Genomic DNA, 27,993 nt, shown 5'->3' on the forward strand with positions numbered 1-27,993 from the left:
ACACGGCAGCCATTTACCTACTTGATGGCATACATGGTCCCCCAATGGTACTGACAGTCCTCTGCAGGTCACACACCGTAGTCTAGAGCACAATACAGAATTCCTAGGGTAGAAGATCTTTATTGGTCTTTATTGAGACAGTTATTTGCCTCATAGTTTTAAACAGTGGTAGGGGTCCGAGGTCCTACGATCCACTGCCCCATTATCAGGGACCGGGGGACTCAACTCTCTGGCACATAGAGTGGGTAAAGCAGATGGACTGAATGGCCCGTCTCTTTGAGCTCTAGCTGTGGTACAGAGCAGAGTGTTGTAAGCTCTTCCATAGGAATAAAATAATTTTCTGGAAGCTTAGAGGAGGTGGATGAAGGGGGAAATCCGGGGTTGTTTCTGGGAGAGTGGAAGCCTGTTTGCTCAAAGATCACTCTGATTCAGAGTCCAGAGTGGGTGGGAAGGGCCATGACTGAAAGCAGGCAGTCGGCTGTCACACTAAGATGAGATGGGAGAACCTGAAGTAAAGGAGCTGCAGTGAGGGAAGCCAAAGGAATGAAAAGAGTCAGGGGAGATGAAGAAGGTAAGTTTTCTCAGACACGGTAGCCAATGGGAAGCGGGGCACGAAAGAGAACGACAGAACCTCGAAGGAACTCTCAGGCCTCTGACTTGCGTGATTGGTTAGATGATGGCATTTAATCATGATTCTTCAAGGACAACTTCATCTCCTCCTGTTCCCTTCACTTATGCCTCATTGCTTGCCGTTTCGTTGCTAACTGTGTTCCTGGCTCCAGACTTTTGCACACTACACTTCCTTTCCCAGCAGAGGCTTTCTCCTCTCCCCAGTGTTCACTTAGTGAAATACTCAACTTTTAAACTTAACTCTGCCGTCTACTCGGAAAATGTCCCCTGACTGAGTCCTCCGTCGTGGGTGTTCCCATAGTTTCTAATAATACCACTCTTAAAGCTCTCATCTGTTTGTGCTGTAATTGCTTATGTAAGTTATTTACTCGGCCCTGAACTTCTTTAGGACAAGGATACTCAGTGAATGTTTGCCGGCTGGTCAGATGGGTAGATGAAAATGATTTGATGACCCCAAGGTCTTCAGCCATGTTGACTAGGAAGATGTTGTACCATAAACCAAGCTAGAAAACACAGGAGTGCTTTAGAACAGAACGTGAGGAGAACCAGGTTCTGTGGTTTCAAAATCAACACTTGATAACAATATACAGTCAGTATATAACTGCAGGTGGAGAATCCCACATTTAGAATCTTTAACAACAAGGTTAAGTAGCCTGTGCACATTAATAGAGTGTATCATTTCAGTCGCTTTGGAAGGGGCCTTCAGGAGGCCATCAGTCTTGGTGCCCCCTTCAGTGTAAGCATTGCTTCTCTGGCACTCCCAGTGGCCCTTTGGTGCCTCCAGTTAAGGGAAGCCCAAAGAGAATTACAGTACTAGAGACCTCTAGTTGTTGAAAGTTATTTTTTATCTTGTTCTTGGAATTGCCATGAGCGATTTCAGTTGAACCTTATTCACCCTCTGTACATTACATGCCACACTTTGACGAACCTTAGTCCCGTAATGCTATCAAAAATCTAAAGGTAATCTGTTCTTAGTGAAGCCTTACTGGCTTTTTGGGATCACTGCTTTTTGTTATGCATCACAACATATTTAGTATTTTTTGTATTGAGTACTAGATTCTTGTCCAAGATACTTAAAAAGCCACATTGGCTTCCTTGCTGGAATGATTTGTAATTATATAATCAGACTTATAGTTTTAAGAGCTTCTCGACTCTCTTAAATCATCCTTCCCTTTAGAAACTCTTGCAGTGGAATTCATGCTTATACTTTCTCAGAAATCTGCTATCCTAAAGTATAGAGTTTACAGTCCCCAGCCTTCTCTCCCAGGGTGTCATGCACATGGAGATATCAAGGTCACTTTCTCCTAGATTTATCATGGTTTCTTCTTCTGGAATATTTAAGGATAAATCTTGAAGAAAATGGAAAAGTTTTACAGCAGCTACTGTGAAAAACATAATAGTGTTTCTTGGCGACAGTGAAGACTAACTAAAGATCTATGACATGGATTGACCTAGAGCAAACTGACATATTTATGTTACTTTCTCTAGCAAACTTTGGTAGCCTTAAGGGATGGGAAGGAGGAAAATGAATAGGTCAGTGCACGTATAGCAGAGTTGAGAAATTTTTGGTTGAACGTGGATTGTCTAGGCTTAATGTCATAGTACTGCTCATTTTAAAAGCATGAAGGACAGCAGCTTCCATTGGAGAGGAAGGAAAGTTCTGATTGACGATGTGTGTGGTGGGGAAGGAGTGGCTGGTGGGGAAGGGGGTCTGTTCTGGTATCTTCTTCAGCTCCCACCTTCGCACCTACAAGGTGTCAGGAATCAGACAGTCAGAAATATTTGTTGACTAACAGAAGCAAATGCTTTTACTATTCCGTTCAGGTTTGATAGATACCGAATTTCTTACGAGGTAGATATGAATTGGGGAGGTGGTCATTGAATTACATTAAACTGTATTTAGGAAAATGAAACAGTAACTAGGTTGGTAGAAAAAACAAACAGGATAAATTAGTTTGTTTCATTGAGGCATAGCCTACAAAATTTGCAAATTGAAAAATAGCTCTAGCTGTAGTCCTTCCCCTTGTGCAAAGAGTATTTCCCCTTTTCAAGAGAATGTTCGTATCTGAAGACTCTTCTGAGGAAGAGGCTGTGTTACGTAATCCTAAAAACTTGTATTACCAAACTCAGACTTTGTAAGTCCTTTTCGGGGCAGTATGGCTCTAGCTTGGCTGGTAGACAAAAAGCAAATCAGGCTGAGGAGGGGGCTCTCTTTTGTGACTGTTGGGCTCCACCTGGTGGCCTGGAAGGATCCGCTTTGGTAAAAGCGAATGTCTTCAGCACAGAGCATCTTGGTCAGAACAGAGCAAAACTAAAAGGAATGGAGGAGAGTGGTCCTGATGCAGGCTCTGGTTCCAAATCGTTCCTTCCCTGTACCGCGTGCAGTCATTAACCCTTCTTCCGTTGTTGGAAGAGCCCTTCATCCACAGTCTTCTTGAAAATATTAGTTTAAAGTATTAGAGAACCGTAGCTACCGTCAGCCTTCTCTTCTACTCCTAAAAACGTCCAGCCTCCTCTTTGCTCCCTTCACATTGACATTAAGCTCTTCACCCTCAATCTTTAGGGCCTTCCCTAAAATCAGTCAGTGCTGTTGAGCCTTGCTTCTCTTCCACATTCTCTTATCGCTGATCTGCCCACACTTTTAAAAAAAAGTCCCCATTCCCTTACTTGCTGCCTTCTGCTGCATCATAATACGGAGCCAGAAAAAGGGAAATAATATGTTCTTTCCTCCTGATTATAGAAAATAATACCTAAAATATACAGCTCAAGCACTTGCCGTACTTTGTTTTCACTGCGTATTTTTACTGAAGTTCTGGGTGGGGCCATGTTTGCTTGCTGTCCATTGCAGGTTCTCAGGGATCTGACATGCCATTGTATCTGTTTGCAAGGGGTTTCCAACATGGGCCAGTATGCATGAAAGCATGTATGTGAGAGCGACAATGATAGTGATAATCACTCCAGGAATGTGTGACTGCCTTCCTTTCTATAGCCTAGTTTGAAGGCTAAAACTTTATGAGGCTACGCGGTAGCGGAAGGAGGATGAATGGCTCGCCACACTGATGTTGACTGTTAGGTGTTCCTATTTTCTTTAAGGCACAGAGACCAATTCGAAGGACTTTCCTGTCTTAATTTCTTCTATCTGTAGCTGGCCTCTTCCCTCAGTAAGGTTTTTACTAGCATGTTACACAGAGCAGTGGACCCAGTGCTTATTTGTTGAGAATGTTTGCACATACACACAGCTCCCAAGTGTAAGAAGCCGGGAAGGTTTCAGCGCTGTCCTGATTGATCTGACAGTAGGACCCAGTTGTAACAGCATGGATTGTGAATGGGAACAGTATTTGTGGAGGAACTCTGGTGAGTGAAAAAAATTGAGGTAGTGATCATTATAAATTATTCTAATGAGGAAAACTTTCTATCTCACAACTATTTGTTATTGCAGTATCAAAATTTTTAAAAAAATTGCAGTTTTTTCTAATACATACTCATTATATATTTGATATTAAGATTATTTAAAACATGTGCTATAGAAAGTGGAAATTTTCCAGAATTTCATCCCCTGAAATAATCACTATTAAGGGTTGGGTATATATTTGTCTAAAATATTGTTTTAAAATATTTCATGGACTTCCGTGGTGGTGCAGTGGTTAAGAATCCGCCTGCCAATGCAGGGGACACGGGCTTGAGCCCTGGTCCAGGAAGATCTCAGGAAGTAGTTGTGGGGCACTGGCGGAGCAACTAAGCCCGCGTGCCACGACTACTGAGCCTGCGAGCCACAACTGCTGAGCCCGCATGCCACAACTACTGAAGCCCGCGCGCCTAGAGCCCGTGCGCCCTAACAAGAGAAGCCACTGCAGTGAGAAGCCCGCGCACCACAACAAAGACTAGCCGCCGCTCTCCACAGCTAGAGAAAGCCGGCGCGCAGCAACAAAGACCCAATGCAGACAGACATACATACATACATACATAAATAAATAAAATGAGGTTTCCTTTATTAAAAAAATATTTATTAATATTATTTGCAAAGCATGTTTTACAGAGAAAAGAATACATGTAACACTTATGTAATTTTTGAATTCTTGTATTTAAACCAACTCTTGAACTCACCACCCAGATTAAGAAATCTGTCACAATACTGTTGAAGCTCCCTGTGTGTTCCTCCTTGTCCTAACCCCTAATTTTTTCCCAGGAGGTAACCACTGTCTCAAACATCTACTTTTCTTTATAATTTACCCATATTTATATCCCTGAAAGTGTTAGTTTTGCTTGTTTTTGAACCTTATAAAAAATACCATGCTACGCAGATTCTTCTGTGACTTGCTTTTTTTCATTTAACATTGTTTCCAAGATATATTCATATATTTCATTCATTTTAATTCATAATATTTCTGTTTCCTGAAATATACTATAATTTGTTTATCTAGCAGTGCATATGTTGGTTGAACCAAAGGTTTTGCTATTATAAACAGTGCTCCTATGGACATTCCAGTGCTTACTGACTGGTTTCTCTAGACTCTACTTAAGAGTAAAATTACTGCATCATCTGTGATACATATCTGCATGTTTAACTTTACAACTTTACAGCCAAATCATTTTCCAAAGTGGCTGTACCCATTTTTAGTCCTACCAGCAGTGTTTAAACTCCATTGCTTCACATTCTTTTCAACAGGTGATATTGTTAGACTCTTCAGGTTTTGCCAAACAAGTGGATGTAAAATGGTATCTCACTGTGATTTCAATTTGTATTTTCCTAATTACTGATGAGATTGCGTACCTTTTCATATATTTATGGTCATTATGTTTCCTCTCCTAGAGATTATCTTTAATGTTTTTACTCATTTTTTTCACAGTTAATTTTTTGTTTTGATAATTTAGATTTAAAATTGCAAAAATGGTACAGAGAGGTCCTGTATCCCCTTTACCCGGCTTCTCCTTATGTGAACATCTTTATATTTTCATAGAGTATTTCCCAAAACTAAGACATTAACTTTGGTACAATACTGTTTAATAAAGTATAGAATTTATTCAGATCTTATCAGGTTTTCCACTGACCTCCTTTTTCTGTTTGAGCATCTGGTCCAGGTTCCTACATTGTAGTTGTCATGTCACTGTAGTTTTTCCAGTTCGCGATAATTCCTCAGCCTTGTCTTTCATGACCTTGACACTTTTGAAGAGTACTGGTCAGTGATTTTGAATGTTTCTCAGTTTGGGTTTGTCTAATGTCTTCTCATGATTAGGCTGAGATTAAGCATTATTGGGAAGGATACCACAAAGTGATGTACATCATATCAGAGGGTACGTGATATCAGTATGTATACTGGTGAAGTTAACCTTGATCACTTGGCTAAGATGGTATCTGCCAGAATTCCTAACTTACTGTTTTCCCTTGTAAATATTATACTATATTCTGGAAGATATTGTTTGAAACTCTGCAATTCTCTTTTTGCTTAAACTTTCACTCACTCATTTTAGCATTCTTTTTTAATTGGGCTGTTTGCCATTTGATTTTTTTTTGGAGTTTAAAAAAATATTCTAGAAAGTAGTCTTTTAGCCGTTAATAATATGGAAAATATCTTTTCCTTGGTTTAAGAGTTGTCTTTTCATGTTGTTAATGTTAACTTCTGAAGAACAGACACTTTAAGTTGCATTTTCTAACTTTTTGGTGCTGGTATATAAAATTACAGTTCATTTTTGTATATTAATTCTTTATCCAGACACCTTGCTAAATCCCCTTATTAATTTTAATACTTTGGGTATAGCTTCCTTTGCATTTTTAATGTAGATAACCATATCATTGGTAAACAGATTTGTTTCTTCAATTCAAATCCCTAAAACTTTTATTTCTTTTTCAAATCTTCCTGAACTGGCAACTCACAATTGGGAAGGAGATATTTTCCACACAAATGAGTAATGACGGTTCAATTTTGAGTGAAAGAAATAGTAGTAGGCATTTTTTTCTTGTTCCTGATTTTTTTGATATTAGTATTAATACCTTTGCTAATGTGGCAGCTGATTATTAAAGGACTCAAGTGTTTACCTAGATCCATGTTTTGGGTTTTATTTATTTTTTTACCATCTTCAGTTTTCTTAGTTTTCCTTTGGAGTTTTAAGGAAGAATAGAATGCCTTTTTTCTAGGCTCAAGAGCATTAATTTGTTTATTTATTTATTCAACCATCATGTATTGGACATTTAAGCTGAGCAAGCATCAGTGTAAGATACAGAAACAAAGAAATGTTTATTCTCTTTAGGATGATTCTCCTCATCTATAATAAATAAGAGGTGTACAATACCTAAACCACTATTACACAGCTAGAAAGGGGCATGTGCCAGAAAGGAGGTATAATCAAAGGAGAGTGATAATACTGAGGAGAGAGATCTGCTCTGGGGAAGGGATGAATGACTTCTTGGTCTTGCTGCTATATTCCATGAAGGTGAAATGAGTTTGTTTTATTTTGGGGGGGCCTGGTTCAACATAGAAATCATAGAGGGAGTGGCTTTAAGATAGAAATACATTGCTTAAGGAAGGAGCCATTAATAGTATTTTTATGCTCTAGAACCAGCCGTACCATGTCAGTGTGTACTGAATATCTACAAGATATATGATGTGAACAGTCCTGAGATTTTATTTTTGGTAGTAAGAGCTTTATATTTTCTGTTGCAGAATGAAGGGAAGGAAAGGAAAGTTTGCTTCTCATGGAAGATATTTTAAAATATTTTTATATTAGTTAGGATGCTTTTAGCACCAAGTGATAGAAAACCCTGACCCAAAGTGACTTAAATAATAAGGGAATATATTATCTCACATAAGTGGGAATCCAGAGGTTGCACAGGCTTCAGGCCTAGTATAGTCAGTGACTTGATATTATCAGATTGCCCTTTGCTGTTTGCAGTGATCTAGCAGTGGATTCTCTATGACCGTGAAGATGGCTGCCAGTGTGGTCAAGCTGCATGCTTTCTTGATCACATCAAACAAGGAAGGGGGAAATTCTATCCACCAATCATGATATCGATTATGGTCTCCAGGGGAGCTATGCTCTGATTTTATTAGAATAATGAAGATCTAAAGATAAGATGAGTTCCCTCTATGAAGAAGATTAGGTTTCTATTAGGAAGGAGGAAGAGGGGATTGAATGTTGGTGAGGCAGCCAGCACTGGGCACCATAGTTTCATTATAATAAATGTTTCTATAATTTTTAAATTAAAAATGTTACAACATTAAAGGAAGTTTAGAAAATAGAGAAAATAGTCACTCATAATCCTTTTTCTCTAAAAAAAAAATTAACACTATTCCCTTTTAATCTTTTCATAAATGTTTTTACATAGTTAAATTATACTATTCCTAAATACATTTTTTTTACATTACATCATAGTCATTTTTATGTTGCTACATCTTCAAAATTATTTTTTAAATGCATAATAATCAGTTGAACAAATATGCCATGGTTCAGTTTATCATTTACCTATTAGTGGAAATCTAGATAACTTCTTTTACTCATTTGCCTCAGTTTTATTTCTTAGAACAGTTTTATATTTACAGAAAAATTGTCAAGATAGTACAGAGTTCTCATGTACCCCCGCACCTTGTTTCCCCTATTGTTAACGTGTGGTATGGTGCATTTGTTACAGTTAATGAACCAAAACTAATATGTTATTATTAACTAGGGTCCATACCTTTATTCAGAAATCCTTGATTTAAAAAAAAATCTAATGTTCTTTTTCTGTTCAGGGCTCCCATTTAGAATACCTGTATATCACATTTAGTTGTCATGTCTCTTTAGGGTCCTCTTGGCTGTGAGAGTTTTCCAAGTTATTTTGTTTTGTTTTTTAAAATTCTTTATCAATCATAACTTTTATTTTTATTTTTTAAAAATTAATTAATTTATTTAGTTTGGGCTGCATTGGGTCTTCATTGCTGTGCGCGGGCTTTCTCTAGTTGGGGCGAGCAGGGGCTACTCTTAGTTGCGGTGCACGGGCTTCTCACTGCGGTGGCTTCTCTTGTTGCGGAGCACAGGCTCTAGGCCCGCGGGCTTCAGTAGTTGTGTCTCGCGGGCTCTAGAGAGCAGGCTCAGGAGTTGTAGCGCACGGGCTTAGTTGCTCTGCGGCATGTGGGATCTTCCTGGACCAGGGCTTGAACGCGTGTCGAGCTTGTGTCCCCTGCATTGGCAGGCGGATTCTTAACCACTGTGCCACCAGGGAAGTCCCCCAAGTTATTTTTGAAGGACATATTTTAGTGCAGAGTAGGTTGCTTTTTAAGAGAATTGGCCATTTAAAAAAATTATTTATTTATTTATTGATTGATTGGCTGCATTGGGTCTTCATTGCTGCACGCAGGCTTTGTCTAGTTGCGGCGAGCAGAGGCTACTCTTTGTTTTGGTGCGCGGGTTTCTCATTGCAGTGGCTTCTCTCGTTGCAGGGCACCAGCTCTAGGCGCATGGGCTTCAGTAGCTGTGGCTCGTGGACTCTAGAGCGCAGGCTCAGTAGTTGTGACGCACGGGCTTGGTTGCTCTGCGGCATGTGGGATCTTCCCAGACCAGGGATTGAACCCGTGTCCCCTGCATTGGCAGACGGATTCTTATCCACTGCGCTACCAGGAAAGCCCCTGGCCAGACATTTTGATGCAACATTGAATCACAGTTGTCCTAAAGCAGCTGTTACCATGTTTTCAGACAGCGAATAGAAGACAGAAACTGCTTAGAAAGTTGTAATATTTGAACTGTAACACATGAAAGGGAAAGTTACTTTCAGTATTCATTTAAAATTAAATTTACACTGAAATAAAAATATAGGGCTTCCCTGGTGGCGCAGTGGTTGAGAGTCCGCCTGTCGATGCAGTGGACACGGGTTCGTGACCCGGTCTGGGAGGATCCCACGTGCCGCGGAGCGGCTGGGCCCGTGAGCCATGGCCGCTGAGCCTGCGCGTCCGGAGCCTGTGCTCTGCAACGGGAGAGGCCACGGCAGTGAGAGGCCCGCGTACCGCAAAAAAAAAAAAAAAAAAAAAAAAAAAAAATATATATATATATATATATATATATATATATATATATATATATAAAACAAATCCTTCTGTAAGAGAAATACACAATGTGTAAGTCAGTTCCTTACTAGCTTCTGCTTTTGTTTAGATCCCAAGGTATTTTGGTTTTTAGAGTGATGGCAGAATGTATAAGTAGACAGCATATGATTCTTTCTGGGGCATCTAAGGTCTGAATACATGAGCTCTTATTGCTGACCTGTTAGATTTTTATCTCCTGCAAGCTATCTAGTCTATGCTACTATCAAATGCATCTTGAGTGAAAACCTATAATAAATTTATTTAAATGTGATATTTGATAAACATTCTCTGCAACTTAGTAAAATAAATGTTAATTACTACTAATAGAAACTTGGAGTCATTGATCACATTTGGAGGCCCTAATCAAAATATAATTTTGTTTTTATAGGCCATGTTATAATTTCAGTGAACAAATCAAGATTCTTTGGACTCAGAATAGAGCCTGGTGAAAAAATTTGCCAGAACACAAAGCAACAATAAAATTAAATAAGATAAAAGACAGGGTTTGGTTTTTTTTCCGTTAAATTTCAGCAAAGATCTAATGACTGACATGACTTGTTCTGACGAATATTAGGTTATCATCACCTGCTTACTTTTGTCCTCCTTTCCTCTCACCTTTCCATCCCAACAGAAGTGGATCCAGTACTCAGCACTAGTCTTCTTTTTGGAGAAATTGCTCAATTTCTTGGTAGGCTGTCGTCTTTATCTAGCAGTTCTTCAGAAATGGTTTGTGAGAATTACATTCTGTGAGTTCTTGCATTTTAAAAACTTCATCTTTAAAGTCCACTAACTTCAGTGGTAATTTTCTGTGTTGGTTTTTCCTGAGACATGGTATATACCCTTTTTGTCTGTAAAATTTCTTTTATTTCAGGAAAGTTGTCTTAGTGATATTTTTGAAAATGTTTTCTATTTCATATATGTAGCTCCATCCTTCAGGAATATCAGTTATGCCAATGTTTGATCTCCTTCACCTACCTTTCACATCTGTTTTCCCTATAATCTTTTTATACTCTTAGTACGTTCCAATTTCATTTTTTCCCACTTCTCTCAGACTTTTCTCTATGAGCCTTATTTTTTTCAAATAGTGTCAGTTCTTCATTAGTTATCTCCCGTATGACTTTTTATTTCTATGATGGTTTTGTTTTTCTTTTCTACTTATTTCCTATTTCCTAGGTCTAACATACTAGTTTTTATTTCCTTTTGTGAAATTTATTTATTTTGTATGCACTTGGATCTTTGCTTTGAGCTCTTCTTTAGTAGCGATATTTTCATAAATTTTTGAGTTCTTGCTAATATCTTTGGTCAAGATAGTCACTTCTGTGTCTGTATACTTATAAAGTATGTTTTATCCTTCTGCCATCTCCCTTGTTCTTTTCTTCCTTTTTACATGCAGTATTTTTTTTTAATGGAACACCTGGAATGGCTTCTCTCCCCACCTTCCCCCACCCCCGCATCTTTAAATAATGAGTTCTTAGATTTTAGCATTATAGTTTTTTTTTTTTTTTTTTTGTGGTACGCGGGCCTCTCACTGTTGTGGCCTCTCCCGTTGCGGAGCACAGGCTCCGGACGCGCAGGCTCAGCGGCCATGGCTCACGGGCCCAGCTGCTCCGCCGCATATGGGATCTTCCCGGACCGGGGCACGAACCCGTGTCCCCTGCATTGGCAGGCGGATTCTCAACCACTGCGCCACCAGGGAAGCCCAGCATTATAGTTTTAAAGTTGGATATTATAAAATGCTGTTTGTTCAGGTGTTTAAGCCCTCCATTAACAAGCATAAGATGATCATTTTTGGCCAGTCCAGTCTCACCAAGTAGGAGTAGGATGGCCGCTGTGTTTTAAGTCTGCCTCACAAAGACTGTTACTGAGATTCCTACCCACATATTAGAATGTGTTTCTTTTCATATTAGTTTAATTCTCTAATAAGCTCTATATGATCTACTTTGTTGTTTATACTTCTTCCAAAAACTGTGTATGCTGTTGGATTATACGTATGGTTAATTATTTTCCATGTTTTTTTAATACTGTAGGAGAGAATCACATGAAATTGTGTTGTATAGGTAAAAAATGGTCAGATATATTGGTAATTTCATATGGATCAACATAATACACGATTAACCTCTTTATATCATTACGTGCCATTCTTGAACCCTTACTTCTGAGTCATCTCTCAGCTGACTCGAATTGCACATAGTTCTTTTCAGGAAGGAAGTAAGAAGTATATTTCATGCCTTGTTAATAAATCAGTTGGGATTCTTGGAGTCTTAGCTTTGAATTCAGAGGCATCACAACGGTGTCCTCAGAGGTACTAAAGTCTCTCAACTGTAGAAGTGAGTATTACTGTGAGTGAGTCTTAAGTATGACAGGGAAAGGCCCAACCCCTCCCTTGCACCCTTGGTCCCGCGGCAATGTGCACAACTCTAGAATAATGAAAGCAACGTTATATTCCAACCTCATACGATGTTACCTCCCAGTTTAGCTCGTTGGTACACTGTACATCATTCTAATCAGTGAATTCAGTGGGCTTCTCTACTGCCGTAAGGTGAAATTCTTGATTACAAACAGTACTGAGTGAGGTAACATCATAGCTTCAACAGTATTTGGTAAGTCTATGGATTATGGTGTTTATAAGCAAGGTGGGTAGAACAAATGAAGACAGCAAACCCAAACCCAGAATTAGTGTTTCTCTTGATGGAGAAAGATTACTGTCCTCTCCGTCACAGAAGAGCTCAGTGAACTAAATCTGCTATCAGCTGGTTGGTGGGTCCTGCTGCCGTGGTTCTGTATCGGGGGCATCGAGCTGGCTGCTGCTGCTGGACAGCTGGCATCCTGTAAGGGTTGGTTAGCATTAGTGAGGGGAAGCTCATGCTCTGGAGCTCGTTTCCTGTTACCAGGTACTTTGTTCTTACGCCCGTTGAGCAAGCACTACAGTGCCTGGGGAAGGGGGTTGGTTGACACTGTCAAGGTCCTCTTGCCTCCACAGTGCGAGTCTTTTGCTGACCATTCTCATGGGACACAGATAATCATACTCTGGGCCCACTGCAGTCGGCCCGTTTTTCCATGTCTGCTCCCCAGGTGTCTCTGTCACCAGTCCTCCGATCTTTCTTCTTCTATGTCCCTATCCATCTGGTTAAACATGTAGCCTCTGCCCATCAGGCCATCTTTCCTCGGCCAAAGTAGACCATGGATATATTGCTTGAAGTTCTGCCTGCAGGGAGGAGGTTTCTGCTCTACTGTCTTTTCACAGACCACCGCTTGGGATAAATATGCTAGCATAGTGCATTTTATGACTTGTGACAATGAAAGGTCAGTTAGAACTAGGCATCCAAGGTACTCAGAGCTTTCTGCATCTTTCTATATCCTGTGTTTCCTAATCTTGTATTTCTGTGTATATACATATATGAAATAAATAAATATATATACATATATATGGTTTGGTTCTCCTGTGTCTTACTCTTTCTGATTAGTATTCCTATTTTTCATGTAAGAGACTTAGTAAGACTCTCAATTCAACAATATAGTGACTTATCGCCCTTGGGTTTTTATTTATTTATTTTTGTTTTGGGGGGGGTTTTGTTTATTTTATTTGTTTATTTTTTATGCAGCAGGTTCTTATTAGTTATCTGTTTTATACATATCAGTGTATATATGTCAATCCCAACCTCCCAATTCATCCCAACACCACCACCACCCACCCTGCCAGTTTCCCTCCTTGGTGTCCATACATTTGTTCTCTACATCTGTGTCTCTATTTCTGCCTTGCAAACCGGTTCATCTATACCATTTTGCTAGATTCCACATATATGCATTAATATACGATATTTGTTTTTCTCCTTCTGCCTTACGGCACTCTGTATGACAGTTTCTAGGTCCATCCACGTCTCTACAAATGACCCATTTTCATTCCTTTTTATGGCTGAGTAATATTCCATTGTATATTTCTACCCCATCTTCTTTATCCATTCATCTGTCGATAGGCATTTATGTTGCTTCCATGAGCTGGCTATTGTAAATAGTGCTGCAGTGAGCATTGGGGTGCATGTGTCTTTTTGAATTATGGTTTTCTCTGGGTATATGCCCAGTAGTGGGATTGCTGGGCCATATGGTAATTCTATTTTTAGTTTATTAAGGAACCTCCATACTGTTCTCCATAGTGGCTGTATCAATTTACATTCCCACCAACAGTGCAAGAGGGTTCCCTTTTCTCCACAGCCTCTCCAGCATTTGTTGTTTGTAGGTTTTCTGATGATGCCCATTCTAACCAGTGTGAGGTGATACCTCATTGTATTTTTGATTTGCATTTCTCTAATAATTAGTGATGTTGAGCAGCTTTTCATGTGCTTCTTGGCCACCTGTATGTCTTCTTTGGAGAAATGTCTATTTAGATCTTCTGCCCATTTTTGGATTGGGTTTTTTTTTTTTTTAATATTGAGCTGCATGATCTGTTTATATATTTTGGACATTAATCCTTTGCCCGTTGATTTGTTTGCAAATATTTTATCCCATTCTGAGGGTTGTCTTTTTGTCTGGTTTGTAGTTTCCTTTGCTGTGCAAAAGCTTTTAAGTTTTATTAGGTCCCATTTGTTTATTTTTGTTTTTATTTCCATTACTCTAGGAGATGGATCAAAAAAGATCTTGCTGTCGTATATGTCAAAGAGAGTTCCTCCTGTGTTTTCCTCTAAGAGTTTTTTAGTGTCTGGTCTTACATTTAGGTCTTTAATCCATTTTGAGTTTATTTATTTATTTATTTATTTATTTTCTATTTTTTTTGCGGTACGCGGGCCACTCACTGTTGTGGCCTCTCCTGTTGTGGAGCACAGGCTCCAGACGCGCAGGCTCAGTGGCCATGGCTCATGGGCCCAGCCACTCCGCGGCATGTGGGATCTTCCCGGACCGGGGCACAAACCCATGTGCCCTGCATCGGCAGGCGGACTCTCAACCACTGCGCCACCAGGGAAGCCCCATTTTGAGTTTATGTTTGTGTATGATGTGTATTAGGGAGTATTCTAATTTCATTCTTTTACATGTAGTTGTCCAGTTCTCCCAGCACCACTTATTGAAGAGACTGTCTTTTCTCCATTGTATATCTTTGCCTCCTTTGTCATAGATTAGTTGACCATAGGTATGTGGGTTTATCTCTGGCTTTTTATCCTGTTCCATTGATCTATATTTCTGTTTTTGTGCCAGTACCACATTGTCTTGATTACTGTAGCTTTGTAGTATAGTCTGAAGTCAGGGAGTCTGATTCCTCCAACTCTGTTTTTTTTCCCCTCAAGACTGCTTTGGCTATTTGGGGTCTTTTGTGTCTCCATACAAATGTTAAGATATTTGTTCTAGTTCTGGAAAAAAAGGCCACTGGTAATTTGATAGGGATTGCATTGAATCTGTAGATTGCTTTGGGTAGTATAGTCATTTTCACAATATTGATTTTTCCAATCCAAGAACATGGTATATCTCTCCATCTGTGACATCTTTGATTTCTTTCATCAGTGGCTTATAGTTTTCTGAGTGCAGGTCTTTTACCTCTTTAGGTAGGTTTATTCCTAGGTATTTGATTCTTTTTGTTGTAGTGGTGAATGGGATTGTTTCCTTAATTTCTCTTTCTGGTCTTTTGTTGTTAGTGTATAGGAGTGCAAGAGATTTCTGTGCATTAATTTTGTATCCTACAACTTTACCAAATTCATTGATTAGCTCTAGTGGTTTTCTGGTGGCATCTTTAGGATTCTCTATGTATGGTATCATGTCATGTGCAAACAGTGACAGTTTTACTTCTTCTTTTCCAATTTGTATTCCTTTTATTTCTTTTTCTTCTCTGATTGTTGTGGCTAGGACTTCCAAAACTATGTTGAATAATTATGGCGAGAGTGGACATCCTTGTCTTGTTCCTGATCTAGAGGAAATGGTTTCAGTTTTTCACCACTGAGAATGATGTTTGCTGTGGGTTTATCTTATATGGCCTTTATTATGTTGAGGTAGGTTCCCTCTATGCCCACTTTCTGTAGAGTTTTTTATCATAAATGGGTGTTCAGTTTTGTCAAAAGCTTTTTCTGCATCTACTGAGATGATCATATGGTTTTTATTCTTCAGTTTGTTAATATGGTGTATCACATTGATTGATTTGTGTATACTGAAGAATCCTTGCATCCCTGGGATAAATCCCGCTTGATCATGGTGTATGATCCTGTTAATGGGTTGTTGGATTCTGTTTGCTAGTATCTTGTTGAGGATTTTTGCATCTATGTTCATCAGTGATATTGGTCTGTAATTTTTTTTTTTTTGTAGTATCTCTGCCTCTGTTTTGGTATCAGGGTGATGGTGGCCTCATAGAATAAGTTTGGGAGGGTTCCTTCCTCTGCAATTTTTTGGAAGAGTTTGAGAAGGATGGGTGTTAGCTCTTCTCTAAATGTTTGATAGAATTCACCCGTGAAGCCATCTGGTCCTCGACTTTTGTTTGTTGTAGGATTTTTAATCACAGTTTCTATTTCATTACTTGTTATTGGTCTGTTCATATTTTCTGTTTCTTCCTGGTTCAGTCTTGGAAGGTTATACCTTTCTAAGAATGTCCATTTCTTCCAGGTTGTCCATTTTATTGGCATAGAGTTGCTTGTAGTAGTCTCTTACGATGCTTTTTATTTCTGTGGTGTCTGTTGTAACTTCTCCTTTTTTATTTCTAATTTTATTGATTTGAGTCCTCTCCCTCTTTTTCTTGATGAGTCTGATGAAAGGTTTATCAATTGTGTTTATCTTCTCAAAGAACCAACTTTTAGTTTTATTGATCTTTGCTATTGTTTTCTTTGTTTCTATTTCATTTATTTCTGCTCTGATCTTTATGATTTCTTTCCTTCTACTAACTTTGGGTTTTGTTGTTCTTCTTTCTCTAGTTTCTTTAGGTGTGAGGTTAGATTGAGATTTTTCTTGTTTCTTGAGGTAGGATTGTATTGCTATAAACTTCCCTCTTAGTACTGCTTTTGCTGCATTCCATAGGTTTTGGATTGTCGTGTTTTCATTGTCATTTATCTCTAGGTAGTTTTTGATTTCCTCTTTGATTTCTTCAGTGATCTCTTGGTTATTTAGTAATGTATTGTTTAGCCTCCATGTGTTTGTGTTTTTTACATTTTTTATTCCCTGTAATTGATTTCTAATCTCATAACGTCGTGGCTGAAAAAGATGCTTGATATGATTTCAATTTTCTTAAATTTACCGAGGCTTGATTTGTGACCCAAGATGTGATCTATCCTGGAGAATGTTCCATATGCACTTGAGAAGAAAGTGTAATTTGCTGTTTTTAGATGGAATATCCTATAAGTATCAGTTAAATCTATCTGGTCTGTTGTGCCATTTAAAGCTTGTGTTTCCTTATTAATTTTCTGTTTGGATGATCTGTCCATTGGTGTAAGTGAGGTGTTAAAGTCCCCCACTATTTTTGTGTTGCTGTCAGTTTCCTCTTTTAGAGTTGTTACCAGTTACCTTATGCATTGAGGTACTCCTATGTTGGGTGCATATATATTTATAATTGTTATATCTTCTTCTTGGATTGATCCCTTGATCATTATGTAGTGTCCTTCCTTGTCTCTTGTAACATTCTTTATTTTAAAGTCTATTTTATCTGATATGAGTATTGCTACTCCAGCTTTCTTTTGATTTCCATTTGCATAGAATATCTTTTTCCATCCCCTCGCTTTCAGTCTGTATGTGTCCCTAGGTCTGAAGTGGGTCTCTTGTAGACAGCATATATATGGGTCTTGTTTTTGTATCCATTCAGCGAGCCTTTGTCTTTTGGTTGGAGCATTTAATCCATTCACGTTTAAGGTAATTATTGATATGTATGTTCCTATTACCATTTTCTTAATTGTTATGGGTTTATTTTGTAGGTCCTTTTCTTCTCTTGTGTTTCCCACTTCGAGATGTTCCTTTAGCGTTTGTTGTAAAGCTGGTTTGGTGGTGCTGAATTCTCTTAGCTTTTGCTTGTCTGTAAAGCTTTTGATTTCTCCATCAAATCTGAATGAGGTCCTTGCCGGGTAGGGTAATCTTGGTTGTAGTTTCTTCCCTTTCATCACTTTAAATATATTGTGCCACTTCCTTCTGGCCTGCAGAGTTTCTGCTGAGAAATCAGCTGTTAACCTTATGGGAGGTTCCCTTGTATGTTATTTGTCATTTTTCCCTTGTTGCTTTCAGTAATTTTTCTTTGTCTTTAATTTTTGTCAATTTGATTACTATGTGTCTCAGCGTGTTTCTCCTTGGGTTTATCCTGCCTGCGACTCTCTGTGCTTCCTGGACTTGGGTGGCTGTTTCCTTTCCCATGTTAGGGAAGTTTTCAACTATAATCTCTTCAGATATTTTCTCAGGTCCTTTCTCTCTCTCTCCTCCTTCTGGGATCCCTGTAGTGTGAATGCATTTAATGTTGTCCCAGAGGTGTCTTAGGCTGTCTTCATTTCTTTTCATTCTTTTTTCTTTCTTCTGTTCTGTGGCAGTGAATTCCACCATTCTGTCTTCCAGGTCATTTATCTGTTCTTCTGCCTCAGTTATTCTGCTATTGATTCCTTCTAGTGTATTTCTCATTTCAGTTATTGTATTGTTCATCTCTGTTTGTTTGTTCTTTAATTCTCCTAGGTGTTTGTTCTTTAATTCTTCTAGGTCTTTGTTAAACATTTATTGCATCCTCTTGATCTTTGCCTCCATTCTTTTTCCGAGGTCCTGTATCATCATGTCTGTCATTATTATGAATTCTTTTTCTGGAAGGTTTCCTATCTCCACTTCATTTAGTTGTTTTTCTGGGGTTTTATCTTGTTCCTTCATCTGGTACATAGTCTTCTGCCTTTTCATTTTGTCTATCTTTCTGTGAATGTGGTTTTTGTTCCACAGGCTGAAGAATTGTAGTACTTCTTGCTTCTGTTATCTGCCCTCTGGTGGATCAGGCTGTCTAAGAGGCTTGTGCAGGCTTCCTGATGGGAGGGAGTGGTGGTGGGTCTTCTCTCAACATTCTTACTCAGCATCACATTGGAACACCTGCTAGTGTTGGTGGGTCTCCTGCAGAGGCAGGGGGTGGCTGTGGCTCACCGTGGGGACAAGGACACTGGAAGCCAGATTTTTATTTTTGTTTATTTATTTTGTTGCCGTCTTAGCCTGGCAGCGGCAGTAGATTCAAAATAATTTTTTGATGCACATAGGAAGTCACTGAGTTTCCATCTTAGCCTGGAATCAAGACTTTAGAGGTTGAGCATGTAATTCTTTTGTTTCCACCCTCTTTTCAGGCTCTCCAGGTCTCTCACTGTTTCTGTAAGCTCTTTGGTATCTTTCCAATAAATTTCTTTTCCATCTGGAGTTAGTTTCTCATGCTTACAGCCAAGAACCCAGACAAACGAATTAGTATTAGGAGATGGATGTAGAGAATAGAACCTCAGGAACCTGTGAGAATAATTAATTGTTTAGATGGGCTGGAGGTAACTCAGATCCCATTAATTTTCAAAATATTAATTTCCAAAATGTCCTTCAAACTTCAGAGGTGACAACAAGTTCCCCAGATCCTCAACAGGAACTGCATTCTAGTGAACTCAGGTCATAATGTTGTCATTTTGAAAAGACCTGAGTCTTTAACTGTCTAGATTCTTGGTTGCAAACAGGAGAAACCAACTGTGGTTGGAAAAGGAGTTTATTAGAAGGATACTGAAGGGCTCATAGAAACAGTAAGAGTCTTGAATGTCCTGAGAAAGTTATGGGTAGGAACAAAGGCCAGTCTGGAAAGCCAAGAACAAGAAGTTCAACCATAGTCTTTTATCAGGATTAGTTTGGCCACAATGGCAATGGTTCTTTAACAGTTCAACCACTGCTCTTGCAGGACAGCATTGCCATTGGGGACTGTTACCACCACTACTTTCAGTGGGAACCACTCTAGCTGCCGTGAGTTCTAAGCACCTCTTTATGTTTGTGTCATTCTCTTCACATTCTCTTCACATGACATTTGTGTCATCTTCTCTTCACAAAGTCTTGAACTGAAGCAGAGTCTAAATCATACGGTGTGCTGGCTTTCACACTAGTTTCACAGTGTACTAGTTTTCGTACAGTTAGAGGAGTCTTCTATAAAGAGGTGCCAGGCATTAAGTAGGAGGCTTCTGTAATGGGAATTGTAGTCCTTTGGTCCACTTACATGCAGTGTGGAAGTCTTCCTTTCTGATTTGTATGCCTTTTCTTTCTTTTTCTTGCTTTATGGTTCTCACTAGGACTTCCAATACCATGTTTAATACTATTGGTGAGAGTGAACACCCTTGTCTTCCTGATCTGGAGGAGAGCATTTAGTCTTTGACTATTAAGTTGAGGACCTTCCTGTTCATTACTCATTTGCTGAGTGTTTTGATCCTGAATAGATGTTGAATTTTGTTACATGCTTTTTTGCTTCTATTGAGATAATTGTATGTGTTTTTCCATTGTTTGCTAATTGATGAATTAAATTGATTAATTTTTGAATGTCAGACAGATCTTGAATTACTTGGTCTTGAATGTTGTATTATATATTGCTGAATTCTACTTGCTAATATTTCATAAGAATTTTAAGTCTGTTTTTCATGAGGGGTATTGATCTCATGAATCCTTTGTCTGATTTTGGCATCAGGGTGATGCTGGCTTCATAAAACTAGTTAGGAAGTGTTCTGTCCTATTCTGCATTCTGAAAGAGTTTCTGTGGAATTAGTATTAATTCTTCCTTGAAGACTTAGTAGCATTCTCCGGTGAAACCATCTGGGCCTGGATTTTTCTTTGTGGGAACATTTTAAACTATGAATTCAGTTTCTTTAGTAGATAAAGGAATATTTAGGTATTGGTATCTGCTTGAGGAGTCTTAGGCAGTGTGTGTCTTTCAAGGAGTTTACCCATTTCGTCCAAGATGTTAAATTTGTTAGCCTAAAGTCGTTCATAATTCCCTTATTATTCTTTTAATACTCATAAGATCTATAAAAATGTTCTCTCATTCCTGATATTGGTAACTTCTTCCTTATTTTTCTTGATCAGCCTCACCAGAAGCTTAGCTATTTTATTATCTTTTCAAAGAATCAGCTTTTGATTTTATTGGTTTTCTTTATTGTTTCTTCATTTTCTATTCATTGATTCTTATTTCTTTATTATTTCCTTCCTTTTGCTTACCTGGGATCTAATTTGCTTTTCTTTTTTCAGTTTTTTAAGGTATAAGTTTAGGTCACTGACACATTTCTTCTTTTCTAATGTGAGCATTTAATGCTGTAAATTTCCCTCAAAGCACTACTTTAGCTGCTTCTCACAAACATTGATATGTTGTGTTTTATTCAGGTCAAAATATTTTCTACTTCTCTTTTTACTTCTTCTTTAATCCATTGGTTGTTTAATTTTCATATATTTGTGGATCTTCCAGCTAGGTTTCGGTTATTATTTTCCCATGTATTTTTGCTATCTTTGGCTTTTTGATGTGCTTTTTGGGAGACCACCACCTACGTTTGAGGAGAAGGCACTGGTCTGAGCCACCATTGTATGTGAAATGCCTACAAGCCACTTGGAGCCCACAGGTTAACCCATAGGCTGCCTTGAGCCTATGCTGGTGAGCAAGTGTATGTGTCAACAGTGGGCTGGTCTCTCTTGGCTGGCATATGAGAAATGGGGCCAGCCATTCTGCCACCACTGCCATGTTCCAGTAGTGAGGCCGAAAATGGGAATTTGTTAAAAGTCTGCATATAAGGCAACCACATCCCCAGTCCCACTCCACCACTGTGTACCTAAGAACTCTAGTAGCCAGGCATCTACCCTTATGTAGGGAACAGAATCTTCTTCAAAGAAATTGAATGGCCCAGAGAAGACCCTAATGCCAGAGCTAAACTCCTTGCAGGAATTACTGAGGGTGGATTCCTGGATCACGCTGGTGGATGAGTAGACCTATGCAATGGAGGAGGTAGCCTTCTCTGGTCTCCCCAGCACCCTCAACAAAGGCAGCTGTTTTGAGACTTATGTCACGTTTGCTTATTGACTATCTATATTCAGCACTTAACTTTAGACTTGTGGTCTGTACGTGGCATGCCAATACTTAGAAGAATCGAGAATTATCCATTTTGATATATGTGTAGATATCCCACAGATAAAAGAGTGAGATCAGCCCTCTAAAAGATGGAATCCTACTCATAGCATCAAGACTGTCCTATTAAATGCACTCTTACTTTTAATGGACCAGTACCTTAAAATGCAAATGAATGGTTGTTTGCTGAGTGACTGGATTAAAGATAATTTAAATTTTCTTCTAGGTATATTTCTTTCTTTTCTAACTTCTCTAGAGTGAACGTATATTACTTTTGTGTTCAGATAAAATATTTTAAAACATTAAGGGAAAAATTAGTAGAATTGTGAAATAAATAAAAACATGAGATCTAATCTGGTAAGCATGACGTAAGGTATAAGCACTGTGAAACTAATAATTTAACAGCAAACTGGGTTGATCAGAATTGTCTCTAAAGGTGTTTACAAGAGAAATAATTGACAGAAGCTTTTAATTCTCCATGAAGAACAACTGCCAGAGTCCTAAGAAGGGCTGTCTGGCCCTACTCCCTGGGTCAGAATTCCTGAGGAAAGGTAAAATTATACTGTAGTCATGGCGTTAACAGGACAAGTGTATCCTCATCTCTTCTGCTTGGCTCCCACGTTCACTGGTGATGGTGTTCCTTCTGGGGGAGGGGCAGGAGGTTTCGAAGACTTTCCTACTACCCTCACTTTTAGAGAGGAAATGGGTCGCCTATGTTTTATTACTCACTAACACACTTATTCCTCTCTGTCCTGTCCACAGGCAGCTGGCTAAGAGTCTTGGGCAGGCTGGTGAAATCGAGCCTGAAACAGAAGGGATACTAACAGAGTATGGAGTGGATTTCTCTGATTTCTCTTCAGAAGTTTTAGAATGTCTCCCTCAAGGCCTGCCTTGGACAATTCCACCAGAGGAATTCAGCAAGAGAAGAGATTTAAGGTAAATATCTGAAACTCTTTCAGAACATCATGTTTCTTGTATGAGTGTGTTTTGTGTTTGGTAACTGCCACCACTGGTGCTTTTGTTGTGGTCAGCCATTTACAATGCTTGGCGTCAGTTTATTTATCTCTTGTAAAAATAAAATACAGTGTGTGTGTGTGTGTGTGTGTGTGTGTGTGTGTGTGAGAGAGAGAGAGAAAAAAAAAAGATAACTGTGAGGTGATGGATGTAAAAGTATCCTTCTTCTGGTAATCATTTCAAAAAATAAATGTGTCAAATTGGGCTTCCCTGGTGGCGCAGTGGTTGAGAGTCCGCCTGCCGATGCAGGGGACGCAGGTTTGTGCCCCAGTCCGGGAAGATCCCACGTGCCACGGAGCGGCTGGGCCCGTGAGCCATGGCTGCTGAGCCTGCGTGTCTGGAGCCTGTGCTCCGCAATGGGAGAGACCACAACAGTGAGAGGCCTGCGTGCTGCAAAAAAAAAAAAAAAAAAAGTGTAAAATCAAAAAAAAAAAAAAAAGAACATCGTGTTTCTATGTTTCTGCCTTCTAACTTAACTCTCCTAGGAGCTGGCCTCAGATCTTCCCATCTTTCCACCAACATTCAAGTTCCATACAATTGGGAATTAAGTGTTCTGTACCAGAGGTTGGCCAATGATGGCCTCCAAGCTAAATCTAGCCCACTGACTGTTTATGTACAGCCCATGAGCTAAGACTGGTTTTCATATTCTTAAATGGTTGAAAAGAAACAATAATTTTTCATGAAAATATATAAAATTCAAATTTCAGCATTCATGAAGTTGCATTGGAACACAGCCATGCTTATTTGGTTATATATTGTCTATGGCTATATTTTTGCACTGCAAGAGCAGAGTTGAATAGTCGCAACAGAGGCCATATGGCCTGCAAAGCCTAAGATATTTGCTCTCTGGCCCTTTATAGAAGAAGTGTGCTGACTTTTCTTCTAGACCATGCTATTATAATTTCAAAAGGTGTAGTTGCCACCTTCTTTTCTCATTGCTATGCCCCATAGGTCTGGTCAAATAAAGGCAGTGTTATCTGGTTAGAAATGCCTTCCTTTAAATGGGCCTCTTCGGGCACAGAGCAAAGGATTCAAGACTTCTGTGCTTGGAGCTTCATTTTAAAGCTTTACTTTTAGGTCTGGAATTTGTTGGAAAGTACTTTTGTGGTATTTTTTTTAACAGCATCTTCTTTGAAGATGTTTCTTCATTGTGGGATGTTAGTTCTTTTCTGATATTTCTCTTCAGAATTTGGTTTCAGTACTGGCATTAATTTTGTATGCCACATGGAGATATTTAGAACCAAGAAACTTTTCATACAACCCACTGAGGCTGTGGAAGGTTTTTTGCTAAGGTCATCCCATGTCAGAGTCCTTTCCGCCACACTTGCTCACTTCATGCAGCTGAACTTACGATACCTTAAGCTCTTGGTGCCCGTTACTCCACCTAGTTTGAGAATCCTCCTTTCTGGCTCCCTCTTGCTTTTGTATCTTTTAGGAATGTACTTCTTTTCTTTTCTTGCCGTGGGTAGGCAAGGAAAAGGAGTTGACAGTTCCCTTTCCTGCTTGTTAGTAACTCTAACACGTAATGACACACATTATATTTGAAGTCAGTTAACTCAAGTTGCCTTCCTGGCTGGCAGCAGTAACCACCGTTCAGAGGACTCCTGGTCAGTCACCTTGTCAGGGGTTTTGAGATCTTGAGTCCATAATCTTACTCCCTCTGAACCTTCATTTTCTCATATATAAATTGAGGGACTTGTTTTCTGATATCTTTTCCTAAATCTAGGAATCTATTTAAAAATTTTTAATAAGAAAAGCAAGTGAGAATGGATGGCTGAATTTTATTGTTTTGAAGTGTAAGTTAGTATGGCTATTCTGCAGTAGCTATTAACATTTTAAACCTACTTACCCTTTCACCTAAAAACTCTATTTCCAGGAGTCCATCCTCCTCAAAGAAGTGTTTTATGATGTACGTAAAGAATGTTCGTTGCTGCTTTATTATAAAAGTGACACTGCTGTTGTCCATCATTAAAGGAATGGTTAAATAACCTATGTCATATCAATAAAGTAACATTCCCTGCAGCTGCAAAAAGGGAACCATTTCCGTGTGGACTTCCTAAAAGGGTGGCCATCATATATTGCGAAGTGAAAGAAGCAAGTTTCAGAACAGTATGAATATGAGCCTAGTTTTTTATAGTCAAATAATATAACAATGATATAAATGTGTATGTACGTACATATACATGTACACATCAAAGTATATTTGCAGAAAAAAAAGTTCTGGAAGGAAATGTATTGAACTCCTGACAGTGATTATCATGCGTGGACTTCAGTGAAGTACCTATCACTTCGGTGACAGGGAGGTAATATTTCACGTTTCATTATATAAATTACTCTGTTATTCAAATTGTTTAAAAAAAATTCTATAACTTTAAAAAATTATAAATGGAAATATCAGAAGAGAGAGGTGCTCAGTCTTTCCTAGCCTGACTCCTAGCCTGCAGATGAATAATAATAAGGCATGCCAATAGTCCTAGAAGCCAGTATCGCTCAGTTCCCCTCTCATGGCCCCGCCTTGCCTTTTTCTTTGGCCCCCATTGCCTTCTGAGTTAGACCACAGACTAGGAGGTCTTGCTCTGCAGCAGTCTTCTGTTAAAATATACCTATGCGTCCTGCAAGAGGATCCAAAGATACAGGGAGCTTGTGGGATGCTCTCTGCTATTAGCACAGTAACAGGGATTTTTTATTTTTAACTTCCAGAAACTTTTTACCTGCCCATTATCCTCTAGAATTATTTTTCTAAAATTCAAATCTTATTCTTTTGGCTTAAAATCTTTCAACTGCTTCCTGATGCCTGAAGTAGTAATCTCTAAACTTTGTTGAACATGCATTCCATGTAACATATGTGCCTTTATTTTAAAATTACAAGTGTACTTACTACTTTACTAATTTACTATATATGCTATTAACATACATAAAAGTGGAAAAATGAGAAAGAAATAAATTTTAATATATTTTTTATTTTACTTTAAAAAGGTATAGAAAACTGTTCATATTGTTATTCCTACTTTTGGTGAAAGCAATGTGATTGAATATTCTTTATGTTTTTATTTTGCTTTAACAACTTGTAGTATGGAAATACAGAGGTCCGGTTGTAAGTTTTCTATATTTTGATACTTAGTTTTGGTTTTAATGGTTATCATAACTGAAAAAGATATCGTATATCTTAGGAAGAAGTGAGCTCAGCTTACTAAATCATACTACTTATTTTTTAACCCTGTTCACTGATTATATTCAGATTCATTTTGAAATCCAGCTAATAAACGTCCACGTTTCATGATGTCAGTCAGTTCTTGTGGACTAATTGAAAGGTGCTGCATTTTTAGATTTTTAAAAATGATTTCATATTCTTCAGTTGGCATCTTTAAAAACTGGTTATAAAATTCTGTTAGAAAATTTAAGTGTATAGATATGAGCAGTTTTGTAGTTTATAAGATTAGGTCATTTTAGATCCCCAAATTGTATAACAATGGAAACATTTCAAAGCATCCATTTTGAGAATTTTATATTAAAAACTTGAGTTTCTTGTTTTATTTTGCTTTCAAAAAGCAATAATTTTTTTCTTTTTTTAAAATCGTTGTTAAAACATCACTTTTACCTTCAAGGGACAGATTAAGTGTGTTTATTTTTTTCTAAGTATCTGCTATGGGCCATATGATTGACAGTCATTGCTTTGAAATCATAGTGTGGCTGATGAATTCATGTCAGGAGCACAAGAAATGTCAGCTTTGCTATTTTCATGGTATTAGTGGTATTACTATTATTAGTTCAATATTATCTTCCATCTGTGGATCTTTGCAATAATCTTTATTAGTCACTTGCCTATTTTGTAAGGATTAATTTAGCTAAAACTAAATAATTTTCATAAATCCATGATACTGGACATGCCTAAATACCTATTGTTCACAGTTGGCTGGAAGTATAGGAACCAACAGAAGTGCCAGTATCATTCATTGCCTTTTGTGTTCTGGAACACCGACTCTCTTCTCACTTGAGGTGCACCTCCCTTACCACCTCATCGACACACCTTGTGAGTGTGCCAGGGTTAATTCATGTATTTATGTAGTCACGGTTAATTTCCTTTTACAGTGAAAAATAGAGAAGTACTTAGTATGCTGAAGTGTTTGGATCTGATTACCTTTTCCTTCTCTTTGGTCTTTTAATAGATTTATTTCATTTTTCAATCAACAAATTTATGGAACACCATCCATGGGCAGTAGAAATTCACCAATGAACAAAAATAGATGTGGTCTCTGTTCTTGCGGAACGCTCAGTCTTATAGCAGAGGAGCATGAATCAAATGTTTTAAGCAGTAGTAAAATACGGAATTGTAATGGGGGAGAGAGACACTTGGTACAAGAGCTTGTAATACTGTGATTTCTTCTGCTCAGAGGTCTAGTGCCTTCAAAGAGGTTTTCTCAATATTAATTTTTCTAGGAATGTCAAAAGAGCTAGAAATGAATCCTAACACACACTAAAAAACATATGCTATGAATAAATAATATGTATTCTGGAAACTCCTAAATAAAACTTTTTTCCTTTTCCTCCCTTCTCTCCCATGTACATTTATTTACATATATTATTTATATCTCTCTCTATATAATGTATATGTGTATATATAATCTATGCCAAGTGCTCAGTTAGTCACTGGAAATACAAAGACAAGTAAGGCCTAGCCCTTGTTCTTCATGACTTTACTGCTCCTTGGGGAGGCAGATTTATACTCAGATAAATTACAGCAGAGGATGGCAAGCGCTGTAACATTCATATGAACAAACTGCCAGCGTCACTGGTGCTTGAGCTGAGATCTGAGAAATGAGCAGGCATAGGGGGAACTAGAGTGACTGAAGTAGTTCTCAGTTTAGCGATAAGCTGTGGCTGCAGAAAGGGTGGTATGTTCCCCTAAGACTCCCAAATCCTGCTGTAACAGGGCTCTCACAACTCCTATGGTTTTGATAGCTTCTTGACCCCCTCTGCTGGGCCACCCTGCCGTGGAGCCTACAATGTTACCCTGGCTGTAGCTACATAAGGACTTCTACATACCCGTTTAGGTTTGGTATTTGAACGATTATATTTGGAACACAAAAGTTCCATCAATCTTTAAACCTCATAATCCAATTATGTCAGTAAAATTCCAGTTTTTTAGTCCAGTGGAATTGGGGTAATATTTTGCAAACTGAAGTTGAGAGAAATAGTGTTTATTTTGAAAAGAAAAATGGTTGGTTAGCAATTTTCAAGAAGTAAGGCTAGTGTGAACTCCTAGGGGCAACGATC

At 38.5% G+C, this 27,993-nt stretch overlaps 1 protein-coding gene across 4 annotated transcripts in view; it reads left to right on the top strand.

Annotated features, from left to right (window-relative positions):
- The window catches only part of DIS3L2 (DIS3 like 3'-5' exoribonuclease 2), a 361,464-nt gene that overhangs the window by 157,545 nt on the left and 175,926 nt on the right, over positions 1–27,993 (top strand). For all 4 annotated transcript variants that reach the window (XM_067027175.1, XM_059053623.2, XM_067027176.1 and 1 more), the window contains exon 9: positions 22,468–22,641. In XM_067027175.1, coding sequence (XP_066883276.1) covers positions 22,468–22,641 — 174 coding nt within the window. The remainder of the gene's footprint in view (positions 1–22,467; positions 22,642–27,993) is intronic.

Source organism: Kogia breviceps, chromosome 2 (assembly GCF_026419965.1).
Source record: "Kogia breviceps isolate mKogBre1 chromosome 2, mKogBre1 haplotype 1, whole genome shotgun sequence".
Taxonomy (NCBI): Eukaryota; Metazoa; Chordata; class Mammalia; order Artiodactyla; family Physeteridae; genus Kogia; species Kogia breviceps.